Source organism: Anas platyrhynchos, chromosome Z, assembly GCF_047663525.1.
Source record: "Anas platyrhynchos isolate ZD024472 breed Pekin duck chromosome Z, IASCAAS_PekinDuck_T2T, whole genome shotgun sequence".
Taxonomy (NCBI): Eukaryota; Metazoa; Chordata; class Aves; order Anseriformes; family Anatidae; genus Anas; species Anas platyrhynchos.
This window is the reverse complement of record NC_092621.1, coordinates 46,540,386-46,567,396: the sequence shown is the minus strand read 5'-3', so window position 1 is coordinate 46,567,396 and position 27,011 is coordinate 46,540,386. Positions and strand designations below refer to the sequence as shown.

The 27,011-nt window shown below is 37.9% G+C and overlaps 1 protein-coding gene across 2 annotated transcripts in view; it reads left to right on the top strand.

Moving 5' to 3' along the window:
- The window catches only part of CNTNAP4 (contactin associated protein family member 4), a 231,814-nt gene extending 214,976 nt beyond the window's left edge, over positions 1-16,838 (top strand). For both annotated transcript variants that reach the window (XM_072031392.1, XM_072031391.1), the window contains exons 22-24: positions 8,567-8,785; positions 9,149-9,220; positions 12,997-16,838. In XM_072031392.1, the coding sequence (XP_071887493.1) occupies positions 8,567-8,785; positions 9,149-9,220; positions 12,997-13,190 (485 nt within the window). In that variant the 3' untranslated portion in view covers positions 13,191-16,838. The remainder of the gene's footprint in view (positions 1-8,566; positions 8,786-9,148; positions 9,221-12,996) is intronic.
- The last annotated feature ends 10,173 nt before the right edge of the window (positions 16,839-27,011 follow it).

Below are 27,011 nucleotides of genomic sequence, written 5' to 3'. Positions count from 1 at the left end.
TTGGTGTCATCGGCAAACTTGCTCAAAATACAGGCAGCTGACAGAAGTTGCGAAATCTTCAGCGCTTGTTCTCGTGAGGGACTTCAACTTCCCTGACATATCCTGGAAGCACAACACAGCCCAGAGAAAGCAGTCTAGGAGGTTTCTGGAGAGCGTGGAAGATAACTTCCTGACACAGCTGGTTAGTGAGCCTACCCGGGGAGGTGCCCCGCTAGACCTTCTCTTCACAAACAGAGAAGGACTTGTGGGAGATGTGGTGATCGGGAGCTGTCTTGGGCAGAATGACCACAAAATGGTACTTCTTTATTCTTGGTGAAGTCAGGAGGGGGATCAATAAAACTGAAGTCTTTGACTTCCATAGGGCTGACTTTGAGCTGTTTGGGACACTGATTGGGACACTTCAAGAAGGGCAAGAAGGAGGATCCAGCTGATTGGTAGAGTCCCTTGGGAGGTGGTTCTGAAGGGCAGAGGAGTCCAGGAAGGCTGGGCACTCTTCAAGAAGGAAATCTAGGTTGCTAGAAGGCAAGGGTGCATGTGAGAGCTGGTCTACATTTAAACAGCACTTCTTCCAAGCTCAGGATTGGTGCATCCCTAAAAGTAGGAAATTGGGGAAAGCAGGCACGAAACCTGAGTGGATGAGCAAGGAGCTCATCGATAAGATCAAAAGAAAGAGGAAGGTTTATGAAATGTGGAAAAATGGCCTGTCCTCTTGGGAAGAATATAGAAGCATTGTCAGGGCCTGCAGGGGCACGACAAAGAAGGCTAAAGCCCACCTAGAGACAAGGCTTGCAAAAGATATAAAAGATAATTAGAAGGTTTTTGTTTGTTTGTTTGTTTGTTTTTTAAGTATGTAAACAGTGAAAGAAAGACTAGGAATAATGTGGATCCCTTGCTGAATGAGGGGGGTGTCCTGATAACAGGAGATGCTGAGAAGGCGGAGATACTGAATGTTGTCTTTGCTTCAGTCTTTGCTTCAAGGACTCCCCCCCAGGACTCCTTGACCCTGGTGGGAGGAGAAAGGGGCTGTGAAATGGAGGGCTCCCCCTGGTTGATGAGAGAGTGGTTCGGGAGCATCTGAATGGGCTCAATACACACAAATCCGTGTGTCCTGATGGGATGAATCCACGTGTGCTAACGGAGTTGGCAGAGGTGATCGCCGAGCCGCTATCATCTTTGAAAGGTCCTGGAGAACAAGAGGTGCCTGAAGATTGGAGGATAGCTAATGTCACTCCAGTCTTCAAGAAGGGCAATAAGGAGGATCCAGGAAACTACAGGCCAGTCAGTCTCACCTCTGTCCCTGGAAAGGTGTTGGAACAGCTTGTTCTGGATGCCATCTCCAAGCAATTGGAAGAGAAGAAGGTTATGAGAAGTACTCAGCATGGATTCACCAAGGGGAAGTCATGCTTGACCAACCTTGTTGCCTTCTATGACCAGCTGGGTAGATGAGGAGAGAGCAGTGGATGTCATCTACCTTGACTTTAGCAAGGCTTTCGATACTGTTTCCCATGACATCCTGATAGCAAAGCTGAGAAAGAGTGGGATAGAGGAGTGGACAGTAAGGTGGGTTGAGAACTGGCTGAGCTCAGAGGGTGGTGATTGGCAGCTCAGGGTCTGGCTGGAGACTTGTGACTAGCAGTGTTCCCCAGGGGTTGGTGCTGGCTGTGGTCTTGTTCAACATCTTCATTGATGACCTTGATGAGGGAATAGCGTCCACCCTCAGCAAGTACACTGATGACACAAAGCTGGGAAGAGTGGCTGAGACACCAGAAGGCTGTGCTGCCATTTAGCAAGACCTGGACAGGCTAGAGAGATGGGTAGGAAGAAACTAAAATGAGGTTTAACAAAAGCAAGTGTAGAGACCTTCACCTGGGAAGGAACAACGGGACATATCTGTACAGGCTGGGGGATGAGTTGTTGGAGAGGAGCTGTGAGGAGAAGGACCTGGGGGTCCTGGTGAATGACAGGTTGACCAAGAGCCAGCAGTGTGTCCTGGTAGCCAAGAGGGCTAATGGGATCCTGCCATGCATAAAAAGGAGCGTGGCCAGCGGGTCAAGGGAGGTGATCCTCCCCATCTACTCTTCCCTGGTCAGGCCTCACCTGGAGTACTGTGTCCAGACCTTATTGCTTCCTGTAGGTACATTAAAGGAGGCTGTAGCGAGGTGGGGATTGTCTGTTCTCCCATATGCCTGGCAACAGGACAAGGGGGAATGGGCTAAAGTTGCACCAGGGGATGTTTAGGTCGGATATTAGGAAAAACTTCTTTACTGAGAGGATTGTTAGGCATTGGAATGGGCTGCCCAGTGAAGTGGTGGAGTCTCCATCCCTGGAAGTCTTTAAAAGACGTTTAGATGTAGAGCTTAGTGATATGGTTTAGTGGAGGACTTGTTAGTGTTAGGTCAGAGGTTGGACTCAGTGATCTTGGAGGTCTCTTCCAACCTAGACCATTCTGTGATTCTGTGAATAAGATAACAGTTTTGGTAAATAAATGTTTCTGACATTGTAACAGGTCTAGAAACACTTTCCTGACTACCAACATAGGAAATACTGCTATATATTTGCAGTCTCCTATTGACAAGGAAATCGTTGTCTAAAAGTGTCCATCATGTTATTGGTCGGAGGCAGTAAGTCTGTCTGTCTCTGATTTCTGTCTACATTCAAATAACGTAAATCGACAGCTAAACATGTAATGAAAGAAAAAGAGTTTTCTGCTTTATTATGAGTAGTAATGAGAGTTTAGCTCTCACACATAGACACACGCATGCACACACAGATACCAATTTCAAATATAACCTCTCCTATATGTAATCTTAGCTAGAAAGGAAGAAAAAAATAATAATGAAACATTCAGTTAAGTTTGAAAACTCAGATGCAAAATTAAAATGATTTCTGATTATTCTTGTTTAGATAATTAGATGCACATGGGGATTAACCGAGAGAGATTTGAACATTAAATCTTAAGTGTAAGTAATGTTGAAAGGCTAATGTAGAAGGATGGTTGTGTTTCTCAACTCAAGAACTGGAAGAAATATTTTGAGTATACAATAAAATGAATACAGTCCTAATTGTTTTCATATTTCCAGTAACTGAATGATATATTAAAACATTAAATTTTTACATTCAAAGATCGCATTTATAGGTCTTAAAAAAAATAAAATTATTGATTGTGATTGTCTGAAAGAGTCACAGTGTATTGATCTGTATTCTGTATAGAAAAATAATTAAAGGACTTCTAACATGAACAGAAATGTAGTACTATTGAAAAATAGATGTTTTTTATACAACATAACAGTCCAGAAATGTTATGTAGCACAAAGAATGGAAAAAAGAATGATACATTTAAACATATATTTAAAGCTGTATTACCTAAAATAAACTACTAGATTAAAAATGTTTAAAATCTTTTAAAAGCTCACATATTGATGATAAAACCAAATAAGGAATTGATATTATTTTTATAAAGTGTTCTATTGTGGTCATTCACAGATATGAGTAATACTACAGTGACCATTACAGAAGTAAAGGATTTAATGTCTCTTTTATGAAAACCCATACAAAAATTTGTATTATTTTACATTTCACAGAATCATGGAATGATTTAGGTTTAGGTCATCTTGTCCACTACCCTTGCTCAAGCAAGGCCATCTAGAGCCAGTAGCCCAGGACCACGTCCAGATGGCTTCTGAATACCTCCAAGGACTCCACAACCTCACTAGGCAAGTTGTCCCAGTCACCCACACAGTAAAGAACTGGTTCCTGATATTCAGAGGAAACTTTTGTGTTTCTTTTTGTGCTAGTTGTGTCTTGACCTGACACTGGGCACCAATTAAAAGAGCCTGGTTCCATCCTCTTTGCACCTTCCCTCTGATTATCAATTGCCATTGATAAGACCCATGCTCCCTATCTTTCTTCAGGCTGTCAACGTCCCTCTCTGTTGAAGCATTAAATTTCAGTGTATAAGCCACTCCTCCCATTTTTATCATAGAATCATGGAATAGCTTGGGTTGGAAGGTTGAACCTTAAAGATCATCTAATTCCAAATCCCCTACCATGGGCAGGGACACCTTCCACTAGACCAGGTTGCTCCAAGACCCATCCACCTTGGCTTTGTGTTTCATCTGGCGATAGGGCATCCATAACTTCTCTGGTCAACCTGTTCTACTGCCTCACCACCCTTGAATGAAGAGCTTCCTCCTAACATCCAACCTAAATCTTTCAATTTTTAATTTAAAACTATTACTCTTTTGCCTATCACTACGTTTCCTGACAAAAATCATAGAATCAATAGAATCATTTAGGTTGGAACGGACCTGTAAGTTTATCTGCTCCAACATTTAACCTAGCACTGTCAAGTTCACCATTAAACCATGTCACTAAGCACTACATCTACACAGTTTTTGAAGACCTCGAGGGATGATGACTCAACTACTTACCTGGGCAGCTTGTTCCAATACTTCACAACTCTTTCAGTTACTTTTTTTAATTTTTTTTTTCCTAATATGCAAAATAAACTTCCCATTGCACATCTTAAAGCCGTTTTCTTTTGTCTTATCACTGAATGCTTGGGATAAGAGCCTGATCTCCACCTCCAACTCCTTTAAGGCTGCTCTCCTTTTAGGTACTGGAAGGCTGAAATGAAGTCTCCCTAGAGCCTTCTCTTCACTACTTTCTGAGCCTGTCTTCATAGGAGAGGTGCTCCAGTCCTTCAATCACCTTCCTCCTCCAGACTTGCTCTAATATGTCCATTAAATTGTTTTATGTCATCTGCAAATTTGCTGAGGGTACACTCTACCCCAACATTCAAATCATTTATGAAGGACTGGACCCAGTACTAACTCTTGGTTAAACCAATAGTCACTGGCCTCCATCTCAACCTTGCACCACCGATCAGTGCCCTCTGAGTCTGGCCATTCAGACAGTTTTTAATCACCTTCCTGTCTGCCTATCTAGCTCATACATCAACAGCTTGTCTATGAGGATTTTGTTCAAGACAGTGTAAAAGCCCTCACTGACTCTAGGTAGACAATACTCACTGGTCTCCCCTCATCCCTCTGGCTGGTCATTTCGTGGCTTATCAAGTTGGTCAAGCATTGATTCCCCTTGGTGAATCCAAGCTGACTACTCCTGATGATTTTCTTGTCCTTCATGTGCCTTCATGTCCTTCAAAATGCTTTCCATGATTAGCTGTTCAACATTTAATTCAATATAATGGAATGTACATTCTTAGAAAAATGGCAATCTCTTTTGATGGGTATTTCAAAGTAAAGACCAATGTTGTCTGTTCCAGAGAAACTACGTGTAAAAATAAATAAATGGAAGAGAGCAAAACCATGCAATAACAATGTAATGGGTTACATCACCCCTCCCCCCCCAAAAAATAAAAAAATAAATTCTTGTACTTTAAGATGTCACTTAGGAAAAACCCTCAAAATATTGCTTATTACTGACAAGCTAGAGAAGTGAGAAACAAAGGAAAGAAACCAAAAGCACCTTCCCCCATATCCACCCTCTCCCATCTCCTCCCCCCCAAGCGGTGCAGGGGAACAGGGGAATGGGGGTTATGGTCAGTCTACAGCGCTTCTTTGCCACTCCTTCTCGGTCACTCTCGTCCCCTGTGCTGTGGGGTCCCTCCCACGGGATACAGTCCCTGATGAACTAATCTGGCATGGGCTTCCCACAGGCAGCAGCTCTTCCAGAACTGCTCCAGATATGGGTCCATACCACAGAGTCCATCCCTCAGGAGCAAACTGCTCCAACCTGGGTCCTCTACGGGCAGCAGCTCCTGCCAGGTCACCTGCTCCTGCGTGGTCTCCCCTCCACGGGCTACAGGTCTGGCCCAGAATCTGCTCCAGCAGGGGTCTTCCACAGGCAGCAGCCTCCGTCGGTGCAGGGCCACCTGCTTCACCGTGGTCTCCTCCACGGGCTGCAATATGGAACTCCATGGGGGGACATCTTGCTTCACCATGGTCCTCACCACAGGCCACAGGGAACTTCTGCTCCGGCGCCTGGAGCACCTCTCCCCCTCCTTCTTCACTGACCTTGGCACCTGCAAGGCTGTTCCTCACTCCTCTCACTCTCCCAGCTGCTGTGTGGCGCAGTGTTTTTTTTCCCTGTCTTAAAGATGCTCTCACAGAGGCACAAAACAACATCGCTTATTGGATCAGCTCTGATCAGCAGTGGGGCCCTTACCAAACATGGGGCAGCTTCTAGATCCTTCTCACAGAAACCACCCCTATGGCCCCCTGCTACCAAAACCTTGCCACGTAAACCCACTGCAATCTTACATAACGTTATTACAAAACAGTTAGGTGGAGTGTTTGGTGGTTTAGTTGTGAGGGAAAATAGAGAAGTGAAGAGGATAGAAGCCAAGGGGTTTGGGGTTTCTCCTACTTGTGCTGTTTTGTCTTGTTGTGTTGTTTTTAATGTTTATTTAATTTCTAAGATGATACTCTGTCTGGAAGCACCCCACACCTCAGGAAAGCTGTCAGTTCTTACAGTTCTTACCTGCTGATGAAGTTGTTTATTTCCACTGAGTAAAGTCAAAGTTACCCAGGAAAGTTTCCTAGGTATCCCCACAATAAGTGTGGATTGCTGTGGGGGATGATATTCTTCAAGAGCAGTTGTTAATCTTTCCATGACAACTAAAATAAGGGTATGCTTCCAGTAAGTGTTGCTTAGATCTGATTTATACAAAAAGTTTCACTGTTTTAAAAAGAATGTGTGGTTTTTAAGCCAATTCATGTAATATTTATAGTCATTGCAGGAATAAGTACACATGTATTTTTTTCCAGTGCTGCAGTGACAGAAATGCTAAATAATAGTTACTTAAAAAAAAATCTTATTATTTCTTTTTATGACACTTTTGTTACAATTTGGTATTTCAAATAGATCTTTTAAAGGTGTTTTAGAAAGCCTTTAATATATGCCTGTTAGAGTAAAATATGCATTCTTTACACAGCTCCAATTATTTTATGTACATTTATTTGCAGTCCAGAAAATTTATTCACAGAATCACAGAATCACAGACTTTCTAGGTTGGAAGAGACCTCAAGATCATCGAGTCCAACCTCTGACTTAACACTAACACTCCACTAAACCATATCACTAAGCTCTACATCTAAATGTCACCATCCAGGGATGGTGACTCCACCAAACCAGTTCAAAACATTTAAAAATCTATTGTTGTCTGTTTGTTTGTTTTCCCACCAAATTTCTAATTTAGCCAGTCAGATTTGTCAAAGCTTAGTCCCAGTAAAGATGCTTTTCAGGATAATCATTTGGGGAAGACCATTCCATGGTCTTATGATCTTATCAATATTCAGGGACTAGTGGTGATAATTTACTTGGTGATATAATTGGGCTGGCAAAATATTTTCCTTCTAATGGTCTATTTCTCTGTTTTTATCATTTCTATTAGTTTGAATATATGGATGGATGGATGGATGGATCTCTATCTATCTATCTATCTATTTATCTATCTATCTATCTATCTATCTATCTAATCTATCTACCTAATCTATCTCTACTTAGCAGTGTGACAAATGACAGTTCCACAATTAACTCCTACTCGTGACTCCTAATTTCTGGATTTGTACTGTTGAAAAAGCAGCAAAAAGTTTCAATGAGAGAACTATCTATTGCTCCCTGTTAGTCAACTTGATTTCTTTACTGAATTTTTCATTTGTTTGTTTGTTTTTTTTCATCAGTAAACTGCTGAGATAAAGAACAAATTAAAGGAAAGGCCTCTGAAGTGTTGTAATGTGCTCTCAAAGGATATATATATATATATTTGTAACCAAAAAAAAAAAAGAATATTTTTTGAAATATTTTTCATTAAATTTTCTTCTGATAAACTATACTCAGTTAACACCAACATCAAGGATGTGTTGAATCATACAAACTTTTTGATCCCAGTATGGAAATGTGTCACTTTGACAAAACACTATCTCCTCCTTCTCACTTCATTTTGAATCTAAGTAAACAATAGTAAAATAATTTTGCATTTCTTCATGTTCCATAAACAGTATAGTGGCATTTATACTACCATATATTTACCACAGAAAAAAAAAAAAAAAAAAGATAAACTCGTATGATCCAATGGAAATCTGTGGGTATATGTATAATTACTTTTAACTCCAATAAGTACTTTTAATGCAAAAATCTTGGTCATCATAAAATGTTCATACCAGCAGAAAACTACTGAATAATTTTAAATTTTTATATTAGACTGTTCCAAGCACATTGTTAATAACTAAAGGTGAAAATGTAACTATGAAAGTCAAAAGTGTATTATGTTTTCCTACTAAGAAGATTAAAATTAAAAACCTTGTGATTGAAACAAAGACAACTGGCAAATTAGGAAAAAAAAAAAAAAAAAAAAAGAAGGAAAAAAAAAAGAGAAAGCTCAACAATAGATAAAAAACTTGATAAAGTTGATAAAAAGAACTTGAAAAAAAAATGAAATCTTCAGCATCATAACAGTAGAAAGGTCAACTTATGTGAAATAACTTCTGTTACTTTATTTTCTACATTTGCATTATGATTGTATTTTGTTCCGTTTGATTAACAGAAAACAGTGATGTAGACGAGGAGACAATGAAAGCAAACTCTCAGGGTTTTATTGGATGCCTCTCTTCAGTGCAGTTCAATCACATCGCTCCTTTGAAATCTGCATTGCACCACAGCAGCTCAGCCCCCATCATTGTGAAGGGACGCTTTACTGAATCCAGCTGTGGTACCTCAACTGGAGCTGACTCAACATTAAGTGAAACTACACATTCATTTGCAGGTAGCATTCATTTGCAGTTCTCAGTTTTTATGATCTGTGAAGCAAAATCTAGAGTACTCATGACAATTTCCTTTACTTTTCTGGCCCTCACCTGCTACTCCCCTACCCCACGGGTTATCATGGGTAGTTTAAAAACTAGTTCACTTTTATATATTCTTACTTTCTTTTTTTTTTTTAGACTTTATATTTTCCTCTGAATGTTTACATTTTTCATCTTTATAAAATATTATCTATATCACTGTTCTTTGCAGTTGTATAGTTGTATACTACTGCCATTGTACAGTATGTGACCTGTAACCAGTTCAGAATTTATCAAAAACCTGTTTTTTCTGTAATTTCTTTTTTTTTTTTTTTTTCCTGCAGATCATTCTGGACCGATAGATGAGGGAGAGCCCTTAAATAATGTAAGCCAAAATGACTCTGCAATTATTGGAGGTAATAGAGACTACAGCCTCGGAAAAGACAAAAATTAAGCAGTGTTGTAAAATGCAGTCAGAAACTCTCAAATTTTGTTATTAAATAAAAGTATGCCATAAGTGTTGCTATACATTGGAATATTCTGTTGAAATACCTGAAATGCAAGGTACTAAGAGGTTTCCAAACTGTCTAATGTTAGTATCTATGACTTAAATTATTTGGATATGTTGTGACAAATAGCCCATATTTAAGAAAAATCATTGGTCCTTGGCTATGCCAAAGCATTAGTCTTTGCTACACAATCAAGTTCAAAATGAAGAATATCTTCCTTAGTAGATCTGAACAGTACAGCTTCTTCTTGGGAAAATTGGTTTTGCATTGCTTGAGTGAATCCTTTGACACCTCAAGACATTTCATTAAGGTTCTGCATGTGGAAAGGAATGTAATCCTATACAGAGTAGCATTTGTTCAGTAGACTGATAATCAGGATACGCATTTTCCATTACTGTGTTTTCCTGACTGATCATCCTTGAGCAGAGATCCACCTCTGTTGCAGTGGAGAACCCTACCTGTTCTGTTTATTTAGAAGAAACTAAGAGCTCTCAAGAGAGCCTTAAGAGAGATAATTTGGGATCACAAGTCCTCAGGGGAATTTCAGTTTCTGCCACCTTTATTATATATATTATATTACATACACCTGGGGCAAGTGTATGGCTTTGACAGTTTTAATTTATTTATTTATTTTTCCATTGTGGAATAGTGTTGTCTCTTGTGAGAATTTTTCCCCTGTGGGAATTTCTGTTTGTATTTGATTTCTTGGGAGAAAGTGAGGGAAGAAAATCCTCACCTCTACTTTCCACTCATGAAAAAGGTATTTTTGCTGTATAATTCATTGATTCGATTTCCATTAGTTACTACAACAGGAAGAAAGTTTGGTTAGGGAAGGGTCAGCCCCCTTGAGCCTTTAAGTTCTGAATGGGTTTCATTTTATAGGTTTTCAGAGTCTCAGCAGACAAATGGTGTAGTTGGGTTCAGCAGAATAGAGCTGCCAAGGCTTCCTACAGAGTATAAAAGCATTTAGGACTATGGAAGGTGAAGTTATATCACAACCTGCACTCGCCTGTGTGTCTGCCATTTAAATAATTATACCTGTTCTAGTCATTACTTGCTAACAGTATGTTGCATGGCCAGACAAGAACTGACCACAATGGTGCTAAAGCTACTAAAATAAGAGGTAATAAAACCTTGTAGATTCCATGCTCATATAATGATGCTTATGTCTGTATATTTTTATACATGGAAACTTTAAGAATTTTACCATTGAATTCATTGAGGTCACAACTTAAAATACAGCTTCTGAGTTCTATTTTGTGTCTTAATTCTGTCAAAAAGTACTTTGTTTTTTCAGAAAAAAAAAAAAAAAAAAAAAAAAAAAAAAAAAGGTAAGGATTACTTTATATACTAGGCAATTTGGTGTGAGTGAGGATTTTAAATTGTACTAGGGAGGTGATCGTCCCCCTGTACTCGGCTCTGGTGAGGCCGCACCTCGAGTACTGTGTTCAGTTTTGGGCACCTCGCTACAAGAAGGACATCGAGGTGCTTGAGTGGGTCCAAAGAAGGGCGACAAAGCTGGTGAGGGGCCTGGAGAGCAAGTCCTATGAGGAGCGGCTGAAGGAGCTGGGCTTGTTCAGCCTAGAGAAGAGGAGGCTCAGGAGTGACCTTATTGCTCTGTATAAGTACATTAAAGGAGGCTGTAGCGAGGTGGGGGTTGGCCTGTTCTCCCATGTGCCTGGTGACAGGACGAGGGGGAATGGGCTAAAGTTACGCCAGGGGAGTTTTAGGTTAGATGTTAGGAGGAATTTCTTTACTGAAAGGGTTGTTAGGCATTGGAACGGGCTGCCCAGGGAGGTGGTGGAGTCACCATCCCTGGAAGTCTTCAAAAGACGTTTAGATGTAGAGCTTAGGGATATGGTTTAGTGGGGACTGTTAGTGTTAGGTCAGAGGTTGGACTCGATGATCTTGAGGTCTCTTCCAACCTAGAAATTCTGTGATTCTGTAAAAACAGATTTTTTTTAACTTCAAGATACAATAGTTACATTTTTTGTTGTTTTGTTGTTGTTGTTGTTGTTGTTGTTTTAAGACAATAATAACCTTGCAATTGTATTTTTATTAAGACATTTGAGAATATGCACTCATAGTTTTTGTACTGTTTAAAAGTCAAAATAAAGCAAACTATACAACACTTAGTACAAGACAAATATAAGTACCTTTAGAACAATATAACAGAATTGTATGACCAGCTAATTCAGTAAAAGCATGTTTTTAGACAGGCCCTTACAGGTACTATGAGTGTGAAACAAGAAACATTTATTCAGATTTTAGATTCTGTTCCAGAGAAAGAGATAACACACACATGTAAGCCTGTGTTCCTAACTTTAAGGATGGCTGCTCATATAAGAAAATTAAAAAAAAAAAATTGGCAAGTGCTACTTTTTTTTTTTTTTTTTTGAAAATGGACAATCTGTTCTCATTTACAGAGCTAAGGGAGTAGGTACTTTTATTTTTCTTGCAATAGTACCAAGGCTATGCAGAGGATTGTTCTTTCATCTAGCACATGAGTCACTGTGTTACAACTGTTTCTCATGCTGTTATTTTTTTTGTCCCTGAAGCCTAGTCTTGCTTCCTGCTACTTTGACAAGCACTTTCTACTTCCCTTCTATTTCTTTTCTCCTCAAATTCCTCTCCTAAACCTCTGATACGTGAACTTGAGGGCCTAAGCCCATCATGAGAGGATGGATGAGGAAGGGAGGAGAAGGCTAGAAGTCCATAAACTCACACTTAGCTCTGTGGGAAGTATCTCTTTCCCCACTATTCCTAATCTGCTGGACTAGGAACGACATACCCTGGTGCTTATTCCACACAGTGTCTTGTTAGGTATGCGATACATACTGACAAATTCCTATATGAAGCTTATACGTATTTGTTTTCTATCTCATCAGCTAGAACAGCATAGTGCAGGTGGCTGTATTGATAATTATTTTGCCCTATTAGATGGAATTGTTAAATCTGTTGGAAAAGAAAGCTTACACAATGCCGCCTTTTTAGGAAGGAACCCTATTTATTTAGGAACCCCAGTGCATGTAGCTATTGAAAAACACACCTAGTATGTCAGATCAAGTCCCACAGACCTAAGAGGAAGGAACCAAATCTATTTTATTTTATCTTGAACATGAAGTAGGCCTTGCTTTTTATATTTTATTATTTTAACTTGTATCTATTTATTACATAAGACAGTTACAGAGATAAGAGCCCTAGCTGATACAGATCATGAAAGACTCTTCATCCCTTTATAATGAGACAAAGACAGTCAAAGAGAGTTGGGATTTTCTTCTACAAGGCAAAATAAGCATTAGGATTTCTGTCCCACTTAGTCTGAAGATAGGCAGCTATAAACACTCAACGGTTTCCACAGTAATCCCTGTGATGAACTGTTCTACTTTTCTTTTGTAAATTCTTCTCATGAACTGTATTGTTTAGTCTGGGCCATTTGTCTATAGTCTGAATTAATTTGTGTGTAATATTGGATGTATGAATATGAATGGGACAAATTCTGTGCTACCATTTTTACCAGGCTTTTCTTTTCTGGTGTACATAAACAGAGCTGATATGAGGATCTGGTTCAGAATTCCAGATTTCTCCATTTTTCTTAACCCTTTTCTGCTCTGTCTCTCCCTGATCTATATGATATTACCTGCCTATGCAATTACTTGACTTTTTTTTTTTTTTTTCCCCAGGTGTGATAGCAGTTGTGATATTCATCGTCCTTTGCATCACTGCTATAGCCATACGCATTTATAAAAAAAAAAGCATATACTCAAAAAATGAGACAAAAGGATCTGAAAATGAAGACAGTGCTGAATCTGCACTGAAAAGTGAGCTTAGTACACAAAACACTGCCAGTGAAAATCAAAAGGAATACTTCTTCTGACTGACATTCATGATTTAATTTAATGTAATAATGTGACTGTCTGACTTTCTTGATAAGCCAGGGGATCTCAATGGACAAGAAAGCTCTTGCACTCTACAGTAAACACAAGGGATTTGAGACCTGTTATATTGCATAAATTCAGTCTCAGTAATTGTTATAGGGGCTTAAATTACATGTTTTCCTTAGCTATTATACTGTAAATGCGTTTTATGTAACAGTGGATTAGATATTGTAACCAATTTCATTGTTGGTAGTTTCCGACTGTTCTGATGTGACCTTCTGCAACTGAAGTTTAATGTACATCCTGAATATTATTTATAAATGAGAAAATTGCTACAAAGCTGTTCCAATCCTTCTCTTTACAATATCATTTTGGATTTTTGGTCAAGGTGAACAGTAGCTTCCAATAGTTTGTGTTACTAAGGAAATTCTTTTTATGTTGCATTATAGTGATCCCTCATACTTCCTCAACCTGGGAATGCCTTTTGAACTGCTGTTGGCTTGTTGCAGAATCTGTTTGTGAGCCATGGATTTAGGTGTCCACAACGAATTGTACTTCTTTCCCCTGGGAGGTGATCAGTGCCACAATTTTTTTGTTTGTTTGTTTTTTTTTTGCTGTTGTTGTTTGACAAGTCTAGCAGGACTTAAAATGAAAAAGTGTACAGTGTGTTGAAATGCTGTAAAATCTCTTTTTGGTTTTCACTCGTAGTCATGCGATGGAATCAAGTTAGACTCATACATATTCTAAGAATTTTAATTCTTAATATAATTAAGATAGTAATTAAGAGATAATTCTTTAAAAAATAAGAATTAGATAAAGTTACGAATTTTAATAAAACTAGGACCAAAAAAGACAAAACTTTTATTTGTAAATATAAATTAAAATATTAACAATGGTTAAATTGTCATGAGTGACAGTACATAATGATGACTGATATTATTCTCCATAGAAATTAGTAGAGTTTCTTCTGTGAAGTTGCAGTGGTCTGTACATCTGGCATGCATTCCCTGGAAACATCATGTGTGTGTGTATGATCTACTCCAGACCTCAAGATTAAGTTGTTCAAAATTATAGAATTTGCTTATGATTATTATGATAATGAAATAGGGAATTTAGAGTCTAGCGCAGTGGCTGTTATTTTTTTTTTTTTCTTCATCCATAACTGTACACATACTACGCTAGATGAGATAAGGTCTGATTCTAGGACCAAAAACTAATCAGATGCTTACTATCCTGACAGAATAAAAAATAGGTGCATGTGATTTTATATAAACTAATTATTAGATATGAAATACAAGCTTAAGTTGTCTAAACAGAAGAATGTAAAGCTACTATTGACACCACAGGGTCTCTGTAATATCTATGTGGCCTTGTAAGAATGTCACAAGATTGACTGAAGGTATGTGTCCTGTGGAAAAGACATCTGGGAATGAAGTAGAATACCTCGAGGAATCTACAATAGCATCATATACCAACATTTAGATAACTAATTCACAAAAAAAGACTTTATTGATTTGTTATTGTTGTTGTAATGTTTTCCATAGAAGACTGTACACTTAGAGCTAGAATCTAAGGAAGGAATCAGGACTTCTGTGTCCCTGTAGACTTGGAAATTTAGAATTTAAGGTGTTTTTCAAACTGATTTATATCTATTTCCATTGAAAGCAATGATAACGGTCACTGATTTGCTCCTCTTTCAGAAATAGAGTTAAACTTAGGCTCTGAGGCTTAGAAAATGTTTCTCATAGATGCCCAAAAATATTATAAAAACACTTAGACCTGATATGGTGTTTACATTTCTTTCCATATATAGTAGTTGTATATAGAAATGTCCTTCACATTCACACAGAGTGTGATAATACATTTTAAAGCTTGTTTTCTTCTATCAATCTTTATTTTTGATTCTCAGAATTTTACACTCCCTTTTCTGCTTCATTCTGCTCATCTTTGCTTCATTTTTAGGAATAAATTATTTCCCTTTTTTGGTACTTGAAAGTTCTTAAATCAGAAAATTTTCAGCTTGGTATGCACTGTTTCACATTTTTCTGAATTTTGCAGTTCTAAATGCATCTGTAGTTTAAGACTAAGTTTGAGTCTGAGAATCTAGGATCAAGAACTGTGTGTATATACATCACTGTGTTCTATGACACAGTGGTGGGTCACACAGCTAGGAAGGTAAGGGAAGAATGCTTCTCAAATGATGAGAATAGATGAGGATATTTTTTTTATTATTATTATTATTTATTTTTTTTAGATAATGCACTCTTAATTTGCTACTTTAGTTCCTGTCAGTCTAGCTAGACTCTTTAAAGAGATAATTATGACCCCTTCTCTTCAAGGATCTGACCTAAATTGTATTGAATTAAAGAAGAGTCCTTCCATAGTCTTCTCTGAAATTCAACCTTTAAAATCTCAAGGGGCTTTCCCTTCGTATAAAAGTTATGGCAGTGTACTCCTTTTTGTGTGACTCATATCAACAATACTATTGAAAGACATAAGAATCACAGTTAACAATTTTAATTCATGTGAGATATAATACCTGTGTGGTGGGATGTAACACCCATGTGGGACAAAACTTTTATGGTAGTGGTGATTATACTATATTTGATCAACAAAATAGACATTTAAAATGAATTATGAGACAGAGAGAAAGAGAAAGAAAATGTATCTACATGAGGACAGGTTGGAAGTATGAAAATCTAACTTTTCAGTCACTTGATTTAATTTCTTTTTTTTTTTTTTTTTGCTTATTTTTGTTGTATTTCTTGATGGAGATAAATCTCCTCTGGAATATGGAGAGGAAATCTTCTGATTTTCCTCTAAATCAATAATTGTTTTCTTTCACTATTCTTTAGCATTTTAAAAGGGAACAGGAAGTCAAAAGCAGAGTAAAATCCGTATTTCACTAAACAATAATAGTAATAATATTATTTTTTTAAAAGTAAAAATGTGTGTATAAATACCTGTGTGAATGGCATTTTATTTCATTTAAAGACCTTTTTGCAGCATTTTGTTTTGTGGAGGATTCTAAGGGGATAAACAAATTAATTTTGTTGAATGAAGATCTATCTGCAGGTTTGTAACATACAATAGTTACATCTCTCTGAAAATGCAAATGCTCATTTTCATCTGTAGAAAGAATGACCATTATATGTCACCTGGATTCAAAATATACAGGTTTCAACTACTAACAAATATATAATTAGCAACTACTTGATGCATTTCAATGGGTACAACAAAATGGTAACACTGAAGTACATTAAGACATCATACACCATTGTGCTGTCCCTTTTTGGAATCTATTCCAATGTGTGACCTTTCACCTCTCTGATAATAAAAGAAACTTTTTAAAATAAGGTGAGGAAATATTTTTTATAAAATTTGTATTAAGAAATTTAAAACTGACAACAATATTCTGATTGTTTTAACGGTAAAAATATGTAGAAGTGCACATAATATATTGGTGTCTGGCTATGTATATGTAATAGAACAAAGTGCTAATGTAATGAGAACAATGTGTTAATGTAATGAACTTTGTATGTATTGACACAATTTCTGCGGCAAACATTTTTTCTTAAGCATACAAGAAAAAAAAATAGCACAAATGTTTGTGTATTAAAAAAAAAAAAAAAAAAAAAAAAAAAAAACCACCACCTTTCTGTGAGCACTAACTAGAAAGGGGTCGTAATATATGCTTAACATTAGCGCACAAGTATAATTTAGTTAGGTTTTGTAAAAAACATCTTCCACTATATCCACTGTAGATTAATAATAAGTAACTAGCTAAGTGAATGATTTAACATGAAATGTAATAATATTCAATATAAATTTGCAACACCATTATTTATGACAGTGGCATACAAGGAAAAAAATGTTTGAAGGAAAACATAGTCTTCTAGAGAAGAATTAGTTGCAGATTTAGATTTAGATACCAGTGTGAGATAAAATCAGAAAATGCAACTACTGAAGATTTGCAGAGGACCAATAGGAAAATATAGTTTTGAAACAAAATTAATTACCTTGAGAAGTAATTGTAAATGTTTACACAGGAGATTGAGTTGTAGCTCTATAAGGCATATAAGGCATGTAATGTCACAAAGGAACATTCATCTTTGCAACAGAAAAGTATTTGTTAAGTCAGAAAAACTGTTTTTAAAATGTCAGAATAAAAAAAAAAAAAAAAAAAAAAAAAAGTAGTGCCCTATTCTCTGTGTGTAAAATGCATATTATCTCTGATAAGTATGAAAAAAAATGTGTCAAAATTGACACTTTTAATATTTCATCAAATTAGATTCTTGCAGCCTAAGAATTGGTATGTTGTATATTGGAAAGTATACTGAATCCATAGTGTGTCTGATCACTTAATGAGATCGTACATTTTTATAAAGAACAAGAATTAAAAATAATTATTTTTTTTTTTAAATACAACTGAATTAAAAAGGTACAGGTATGAAGACACCGAAGTAATCTCAGTGGTTTTTTTTTGTTTGTTTTGTTTTTTTCTTTTTTTTTTTTTTTTGTTCTGTTTTAAACTTTTTCTCAAGAACATTGTTAAAAGAATAATTAAATGAAAGGATCTCCCATTTAAATTTACTCTTTTCTAGTATTTTTCTGTTGGTAGTAGGAAGGAAGGGTGTACTGGTTTTCTAAAACTCTTAAAGCTTCCTTTATAGAAGCTTTACAAAGGAAAAATAAAATATTAAAAGTGCTTATGGAACATGATTTTCTAAGAAGCTACACTTCTTTCTCTTTTTTTAAAGGGTTGTCTGAAAAGTAATTTTTGACAAGAACTGGCACTGTTCTTTGTATACACTCTTCAAACCTCTTAATCCTTGATCTCACCAAAGTTAAAGAAATAAACGAATTATTCCTACATTGCAGGGAGATGAATGCCTTTCCTACAAACACCGACATACAGTCAAGTTTAATTTCATATAATTTTCTAATTTCCTGCTCTGATGAAATTTTAATATTGCTAAGAAGATATAAATAACACTAAATAAATAATGCCTAAATTCCTTATTAAATAGTGTGGTGTGTCCACAAGGGAAAAAATAAAAATAAATTAAAAAAATCTCTACACGTGAACAAATGGGGACAAACACACATACACATGCACGTAAAAGAGCTATGTAGTCAGAACTAAGATTCTTTCATTTAACTATTTATGTTGTATCAAGTACTGAAAAGTAGTCCAGAGCTGAAAAACACTACCCTCACCAATGTTGAAAAAATACCTAATCAATTTCACAAAATAGTTAACATTTCACAGTGGTTTTGTTTTTGTTTTTTTTTTTTGTTGTTGTTGTTGTTTTTTTCAATGGAATAAAAACACTCGAGCTGGTATTTTCTTGCAGAACAGTAAGAGGTACAGAACTAGTGTTCTGTGATCTCTTATGACAGAAGAAAAGGTTACAGTATCTCTCATGAATACTGACTGTATATCTCTCCCTCTTTTCCCCTCCCCACCTCCCTTAGCCCATTCACCCCACTGCAGCATCTAGGACTTGAGAAATGATTTCACTGATTTGACTGATCATGAACTACAGTCATATTACTTCCTCCCTGCATTAAACAGCATATTTCAGATACTGCTCAATATTAGTCTTGGAAAAATACTAATCAATTAGTAATGTTTTAATCAACTTACATTAATTCAGAAGAAGCATATTTTTTCCCATGTTGTTAACTTGCATTTAGGACGTATCAAGACTCACTGCCTTAGGTCAGGTAGGAGAATGGACATCAGTGAAAGACTCATAAGTCTGTGGAGAAAAAACAGCTACTTTAAATAGTTCTGAAGTCCAAGAAAATTTACATTAGAATTGTTGATAAGTGTTACATCAGACTCCACAAATATTCATTCGTCATCAGGAACCTAGTGATCACATTGCGTGAATGATTAAAATAATACATGTATTACTCGGTAAACTAATAGATAGGACTTGGTAATCTTTGTATGCTACACATTTTGATACAAAATAATCTTTGTTCCTCTATGTTATTCTGATATATGCAAGAACTTATCATTTTAAACCCAATGCAATCTTTTTGGAGTCTAGGAGCTGATAATTTTTATTGTTGTTGTTGTTTTGAAAAGAAGTGCCTTGTGAGTAATTCATAAAGTCACTGTTTAAAGGTCCAATCATAAACTTTTCTGAGTTAAAAAAGTAAAGGTTGCAAAACCAGCTATCACTACATAATATGAATTCAGTGATGGATGACTGTTTACAAATTATTTAAGTAATTAACTGACTTTCAGCTCCTTTGTGCAGTAACAGATATTTGTGGAGTGATCTCTGAGAAGCTCAAGAATATCTATCCCACCCTTTATATGTATGGCCTTAAAAAAAAAAATAAATGAAATTTAAAATAAATAAAAAAAATCCATTTCAGTTTCTTAAAAGGGAGAAAAATAATGAAGCTTTGACAATACTATATTAATATATATTATATTAATATTTGTAAAGCTCTTTGAAGGTGAAAACCTTTATACAAATGGATAACATCTTAATAGAAATGAGATTCAATCTTTTATTGAGCAAAAAAATGTTATGGTAACTAACACTAATTATCTCTATTTACTTTAATACATTTATTTCCAGCGATGGTCCTTTTTCTTTCAGTCAGAAATAATAACACTTTCCTGTTCTTTTATATATAAAGATAGAATGTTAAATGAATAAAGCAGAAAAAAGGACCTTGGACTATTTGGTGTAATACAGATTTGATTGCATGTCTTTCATCAGCAAATTAGAACACTGAACATTTTCATTGAACTAGATGGGTAACGGTTAAAGTAAAAAAGGTAGGTGTTATATAAATAATTCAAAATATGGATTATAATAAAGTCTGTATTCTTGAAAAATGTTTCCTGCCAAATAATTAACCTTATGTTAACATTATACACATGCATTTTTGTGGTGGTTTTATCGTGCTGGGCAGCTAAACCCCACAACCGCTCTCTCACTCCCCCTCCTTTAGATGAGGAGGGGGAGAAGTAAAGCAAAGAACAACTCACGGGTTGAGATAAGGATAATTTAATTAAAGGGAAATAATTATAATAATTAAATAAAGACTACCATGAACTAAACAATTTAACTAAGGGGAAATAAAAAGGGAAAGGGGAAAAGGGAGGGGAAAAAGGGAAAATAAAAAGAAGGGAGGAAAGCAAACAAACAAAATAAATGAAAGCTATATGGAAGTGCAGAGGAAAGAAATTACTCTCTGCTTCCCACAAATGAGCGATGATTGACCACGTCCTTGAAGCAAGGCCTCAACGCACGCAGCCAGTGTTGAGAGGAGGACCGACGTCTTCTCAACGAGAGCCCACCCCTCCCCTCTTCTTCCTGTTTCCACCTTTTATTGCTGAGTGTGATATCACATGGTATGGAATATCCCTTTGATTGATTTAGGTCAGCTGCCCTAGTGATGTTTCTCTCCTCACCTTTTGCCCACCCCCTAGGAGGTTTAGAGAAAGGCCTAATACTGTGCCACTGCTGCTCAGCAGTAGACACAACACTGGTGTGATAACACTGCTGTTCCAGCTACAAGTACAGAGTACGGCACTGTATGGGCTGCTGCCGGGAAAGTTATCATTCCAACCAGACCCAGTACAATTTTAAGTGGATTTTCTAGCTCCTTACTAGCTTTGGCTGATTCGTTATTTTTTCTACTTTTTAAAATTTATTTTTGTTTTTTTTGAAAATTATTTCTTTACCAGGGTGTTAATATAATAGCCACTGGTAACTGCTAGATGTACCATGTCTTATCTTTTAGATTGTAGGGTAAAAATAAAATAAAATAAAAATAAAAATAAAATACTGCTTTCTAAAACCTTTAAGACTATTGCATATGTAAATACTTCTCTACATTAAAAAACAAAACAAAACAAAAACAAAAAAAAACGTTTATTTATTCACATGCATGTTTTATGTAATTTCTTTTTTTTAAAAAAAAAAAAAAAACTTTCTCTTTCTTTCTTTCTTTCTTTCTTTCTTTCTTTCTTTCTTTCTTTCTTTCCTTCTTTCTTTCTTTCTTTCTTTCTTTCTTTCTTTCTTTCTTTCTTTCTTTCTTTCTTTCTTTCTTTCTTTCTTTCTTTCTTTCTTTCTTTCTTTCTTTCTTTCTTTCTTTCTTTTTCTTTCTTCCTTTCTTCCTTTCTTTCTTTTTCCTTCCTTCCTTCCTTCCTTCCTTCCTTCCTTCCTTCCTTCCTTCCTTCCTTCCTTCCTTCCTTCCTTCCTTCCTTCCTTCCTTCCTTCCTTCCTTCCTTCCTTCCTCCCTCCCTCCCTCCCTCCCTCCCTCCCTCCCTCCCTCCCTCCCTCCCTCCCTCCCTCCTTCCCACAAATTTTTATTTGTGATTGCAATAATAGAATCATAGAATATCCTGAGTTGGAAGGGACCCACAAGGATCATCAAGTCCAACTCTTGGCACCACACAGATCTACCCAAAAGTTTAGACTATGCAACTAGGACAATCACTTCCCTCGACCAACTAGCAATGCCGTTCTTGATGCAGCCCAGGATACAGTTGGCCCTCCTAGCTACCAGGGCACACTGCTGGCTCATACTCAACTTGCTATCAACCACAACCCCAAGATCCCTCTCTGTGGGGCTGCTCTCTAGCATCTCATTGCCCAGTCTAGGCTAGGATTGCCCCTTCCCAGCTTCAGGACCTGGCATATGCTCTTGTAAAACTTCATACAGTTGGTGATTTCCCAGCTCTCCAATCTGTCCAGATCTCTCTGCAAGGCCTTTCCATGCTCAGCCAAGTCAACAGCTCCTTAGGCCAGTCACTATTGGAGTCCCACAGGGCTCAGTACTAGGACCATTTCTCTTTAATATCTTTATCAATGCGCAGTAAGTTTGCAGATGACACCAAGTCAGATGCATGTGTTGATCTGCTAGAGGATAGGAAGGCTCTGCAGAAGGATCGGGAAAAGCTGGACCGATGGGATGAGGTCAACTGTATGAAGTTCAACAAGTGCTGGGTCCTGCACCTGGGGCGCAATAACCTCAAGATAATCGAGTCCAACCTCTGACCTAACATTAACAAGTCCTCCACTAAACCATATCGCTAAGTTCAACAACTGAACAACTTTTAAAGACCTCCAGGGATGGTGACTCCACCACTTCCCTGGGCAGCCCACTCCAATGCCTAACAATCCTCTCAGTAAAGAAGTTTTTCCTAATATCCAACCTAAACATCCCCTGGTGCAACTTTAGCCCATTCCCCCTCATCCTGTCACCAGGCACGTGGGAGAATAGACCAACCCCTACCTCACTACAGCCTCCTTTAATGTACTTATAAAGAGTGATATGGTCACCCCTGAGCCTCCTTTTCTCCAGACTGAACAATCCCAGCTCCCTCAGCCGCTCCTCGTAAGCCTTGTTCTCCAAACCCCTCACCAGCTTCGCTGCCCTTCTTGGAACTCGCTCGAGCGAGTGATGGACAATGTCCATCTTGTAGTGATAGGCCCAAAACTGAACACAGTACTCAAGGTGCGGCCTCACCAGAGCTGAGTACAGGGGGACAATCACTTTCCTAGTCCTGCTGGCCACACTGTTTCTTATGCAAACCAGGATGCTGTTGGCCTTCTTGGCCACCTGAGCACACTGCTGGCTCATATTCAGGCGACTATCAACCATCACTCCCAGGTCCTTCACTGCCAGGCAGCTTTCCAACCATTCCTCTCCCAGCCTGTAGCTCTGCTTGGGGTTATTGCGCCCCAGGTGCAGTACCTGGCACTTGGCCTTGTTAAACTTCATACAGTTGACCTCAGCCCATCAGTGCAGCCTATCCAGATCCTCCTGCAGAGCCTTTCTACCCTCAAGCAGATCGACACATGCACCTAACTTGGTATCATCTGCGAACTTACTGAGGGTGCACTCGATCCCATCATCCAGATCATCTATAAAGATATTAAAGAGAACTGGCTCCAGTACTGAGCCCTGGGGAATGCCACTAGTGACCGGCCTCCAGCTGGATTTGACTCTCCATTCACCACAACTCTTTGGGCCTGGCTATCCAGCCAGTTTTTAACCTAACGAAGCGTATGCCAGTCCAAGCCATGAGCAGCCTGGTTCTTGAGGAGAATGCTGTGGGAAACAATGTCAACAGCCTTACTGAAGTCAAGGTAGATCATATCCACAGCCTTTCACTCATCCACCAAGCGCATCACTTTGTCGTAGAAGGAGATCAGGTTCATCAAACAGGACCTGCTGTTTATAAACCCATGCTGACTGGGCCTGATCACCTGGTTACCCTGTAAGTGCCACATGATGAGCCAGCCTTCCTGGTACTGAGGTCAAACTGACAGGCCTATAGTTCCACGGGTCTACCCTCTGGCCCTTCTTGTAGATGGGTGTCACGTTTGCTAGCTGCCTTTTGACTGGGACCTCCCCTGATAGCCAGGACTGTTGATAAATGATGGAAAGCGGCTTGGCCAGCTCCTCTGCCAGTTCTCAGTATCGGGTGGGTCCCATCCAGTCCCATCGACTTGCGTAAATCTAAGTGCTGTAGCAGGTCACCAACCATTTCCTCATAGATAGTGAGGGCCACATTCTGCTCCCCATCCTCTTCTACCAGTTTAGAGTACTGGGTATCCAGAAAGCAACTGGTTTTGCCGCTAAAGATGGAGGTCCTTAATGCCAAAGAAGGCATTAAGGACCTCCACCTTTTCCTCATCTTTTGTAACTAAGTTCGCCCCCGCATCCAGTAAAGGATGGAGATTCTCCTTAGTCCTCCATTTTGCGTTGATGTATTTGTAAAAATATTTTTTGTTGTCTTTGATGGCAGTAGCCGATTGAGCTCCAGATGAGCTTTGGACTTCCTAATTTCGTCCCTGCACAGCCTCCTGAGTGGCCCGCCCTCTTTTCTAAAGATTATAAATCCTCTTTTCTCTCTGAAGCTCAAGCCACAATTCTCTGTTCAGCCAGGTTGGTCTTCTTCCCTGCCAGCTTGTCTTTGGGCACGTGGAGACAGACCGCTCCTGCACCATTAAGATTTCCTTCTCGAAGAGCACCCAGCCTTCCTGGACTTTTCTGCCCTTCAGAACTGCCTCCCAAGGGACTCTGCCAACCAGTGTCCTGAGCTGCTCAAAGTCAGCCCTCTGGAAGTCCAATACAGCGGTTTTACTGGTCTCTTTCCTGGCTTCTCCAAGAATGGAGAACTCTACCGTTTCATTGTCACTCTGCTCAAGACTGTTTCCAACCACCACATCTCCTACAAGTCCTTCTCTGTTTGTGAACAGAAGGTCTAGCAGGGCACCTCCCCTGGTAGGTTCACTGACCAGCTGTGTCAGGAAGCTATCTTCTACACTCTCCAGAAAATTCCTAGACTGCTTTCTCTGGGCTGTGTTGTGCTTCCAGGATATATCTGTGAAGTTGAAGTCCCTCACGAGAACAAGCACTGATGATTTTGCAACTTATACCTACCTTCTAGTACCTAAAGGAGACCTACAAGAACACTGGAGAGAGATTCTTTGTCAGGGAATGTAGTGATAGGAAAAAAGGTCCTTTTAAAACTAAAACCAATTTAATCTTTTTTTTTAAACTAATAGAGGGTGGATTTAGATTAGACATCAAGAAGAAATTCTTTACTCAGAGGGTGGTGAGGCACTGGAAGAGGTTGCCAAGAGAAATTGTGGATGCCCTACCCCAGAACTGTTCAGGACCTGGTTGGATGGGGCTTTGAGCAACATGGTCTAGTAGAAGGTTCCCATGGCAGTAGGACTGGAACTAGCTGATCTTTAAGGTCCATTCCGGCCTAAACTATCTTATGTTTTAATTATATTTAAACCATTACATTTCCTAAAGCAGACTTGTCAGTATTTTAAAATGTTAATTTATTTAATAATTAAGCCATTTAAGAAATGATAATAACTCACAGAAAAGGAAGTGCACCAGAATAAGTATGAATATGCACTGGACTGATCAATGATCAAGAAGGTTTAATCAAAAGTGAAAGGGATTTTAGTGGACATCCAAATACATGCACATGGAGCATAATCCATGCTCCACCAGAAATTATTAAAGCAAGTTTCTAAATTCTTGCATTAGAACTGATACAGTGCAAAGTGGAGAGGAACAAGCAAATAATTGATTTTGAGGATTTTTAAGGATGAATTAGTGTACAGGACTGTAAGAAACAGCAGTATGAACATCAAACACACATAGTGGAACAAAAATTCTATAGCCTTCTGTGTCTGTATAAAGAGGGTTAAAAGCTCACAACATTAGAAAAAACTTGCAAATGACACACCATAACACATGAAGTCATGTTGTCTTTTTAGGATTTAATTGTCAAAGTTTCTCCAAGACCTCTGCAATAAACAGTCATATAAAGTTTATGCATATTAAAATATACATTATTTATATTTATGCACATATATATATACATGTATATGCATTTATTATGTAGAAGAGTTTGAGAGTTCTATGGTGTCTAATTTTCTTGCTCCTGATGTGTTTTTCATTTGCCTCACTTTCACTATGAGGGCAAAATATTTTCTATTTCCTCACTTAAAACTATTTAGTGGTTAGAGCAGATGATTTTGTAACTTTCTATCACTAAGAAAAAAAAAAATAGAAACTCATACATGCCTCACCCTCTAAAATAAAAATAGTTTTATTTTGAAAAATGACTTCTTTTCTGTGCAAGTCTCAATGTGAGTTCCCATGGAATTTAAAGTTTCTTAATACCGTATGGATTCACTATTTCTAATGCAGAATGGAAGTGTTAAAAGTACAATATGAGGTTAGGTAAGAAACAGCCTCTTTGTGAAAAAGAGACTGATTATTTTGTGAAGTAGGATCAACAAATGTGTTTGTAGTACATAAACATGTGAACATATATAAGGAAAAATATTTTAGTGTCATGAATATAACATTTTTTATTTAATATTAGCTTGTCTTGCATAAGCTAGAAAGAGCATGTGGTAAACTATGACGGTGTAGCTTGCAGAAATTCTGTTTTTACCAGTGAGGCATGCATAGTGTTCTTGTAATAAAGGTACCAAAAATGTGTTTTTCTCAGTGCTGTTTCCAAGTTTTCAAATATACAAGAGCAAAAGACAGAGCAGGGTGTCATTGTACAAAGAAAGAGGGAGATGATCAAGGTAGTAGTTCAGCTGACTGCTTCATTTGCTTGCAGTCAAACCCTGTTCCTGTTATCAGAAGCATTGTTCCCCGAAGCAGACCTTGGAAATAAGAACAGAGGTCACTAGGCTGTCCACAGAGAGAGAAAAAAAAAAAAAATCTAAAAATTAAGCTAGGCTGCTTCCTAGTGTAGGTCTGTCATTTAATCTTGCATGTAGCATAGCTGTCTAAAAATTTTCCTTTTCTACTAATTTTATATTTTTCTACTTCCAAAATCTGGGGTATTATGAAATTTCATCCTTTGTTATTTTGAAAGATAATAAAAGAGAAAGAGAGGAAGTAAAGAGGAAATAAAAGAGGAAGAGGAAGAGGAAGAGGAAGAGGAAGAGGAAGAGGAAGAGGAAGAGGAAGAGGAAGAGGAAGAGGAAGAGGAAGAGGAAGAGGAAGAGGAAGAGGAAGAGGAAGAGGAAGAGGAAGAGGAAGGCTAAGACAACTGTTTTTGATAAGGGTTTCATTGGCCATTTGTTAGACCATATGTCTAATGTGAGAATATTGGTGTTATCTCTTATGTGGAAACTTGTAGGTTGGTTTAATTCTCTAGTTGATTGAAATAACTCTCTATATTAGAGAGTCTTTCGATGTTGTAGAACTCGAGGCTAGGAATGACAAGATCGAGTCCCTTTGGGTTAGGATCGGCAGGGACAACAAGGCTAGTGTCCTGGTCG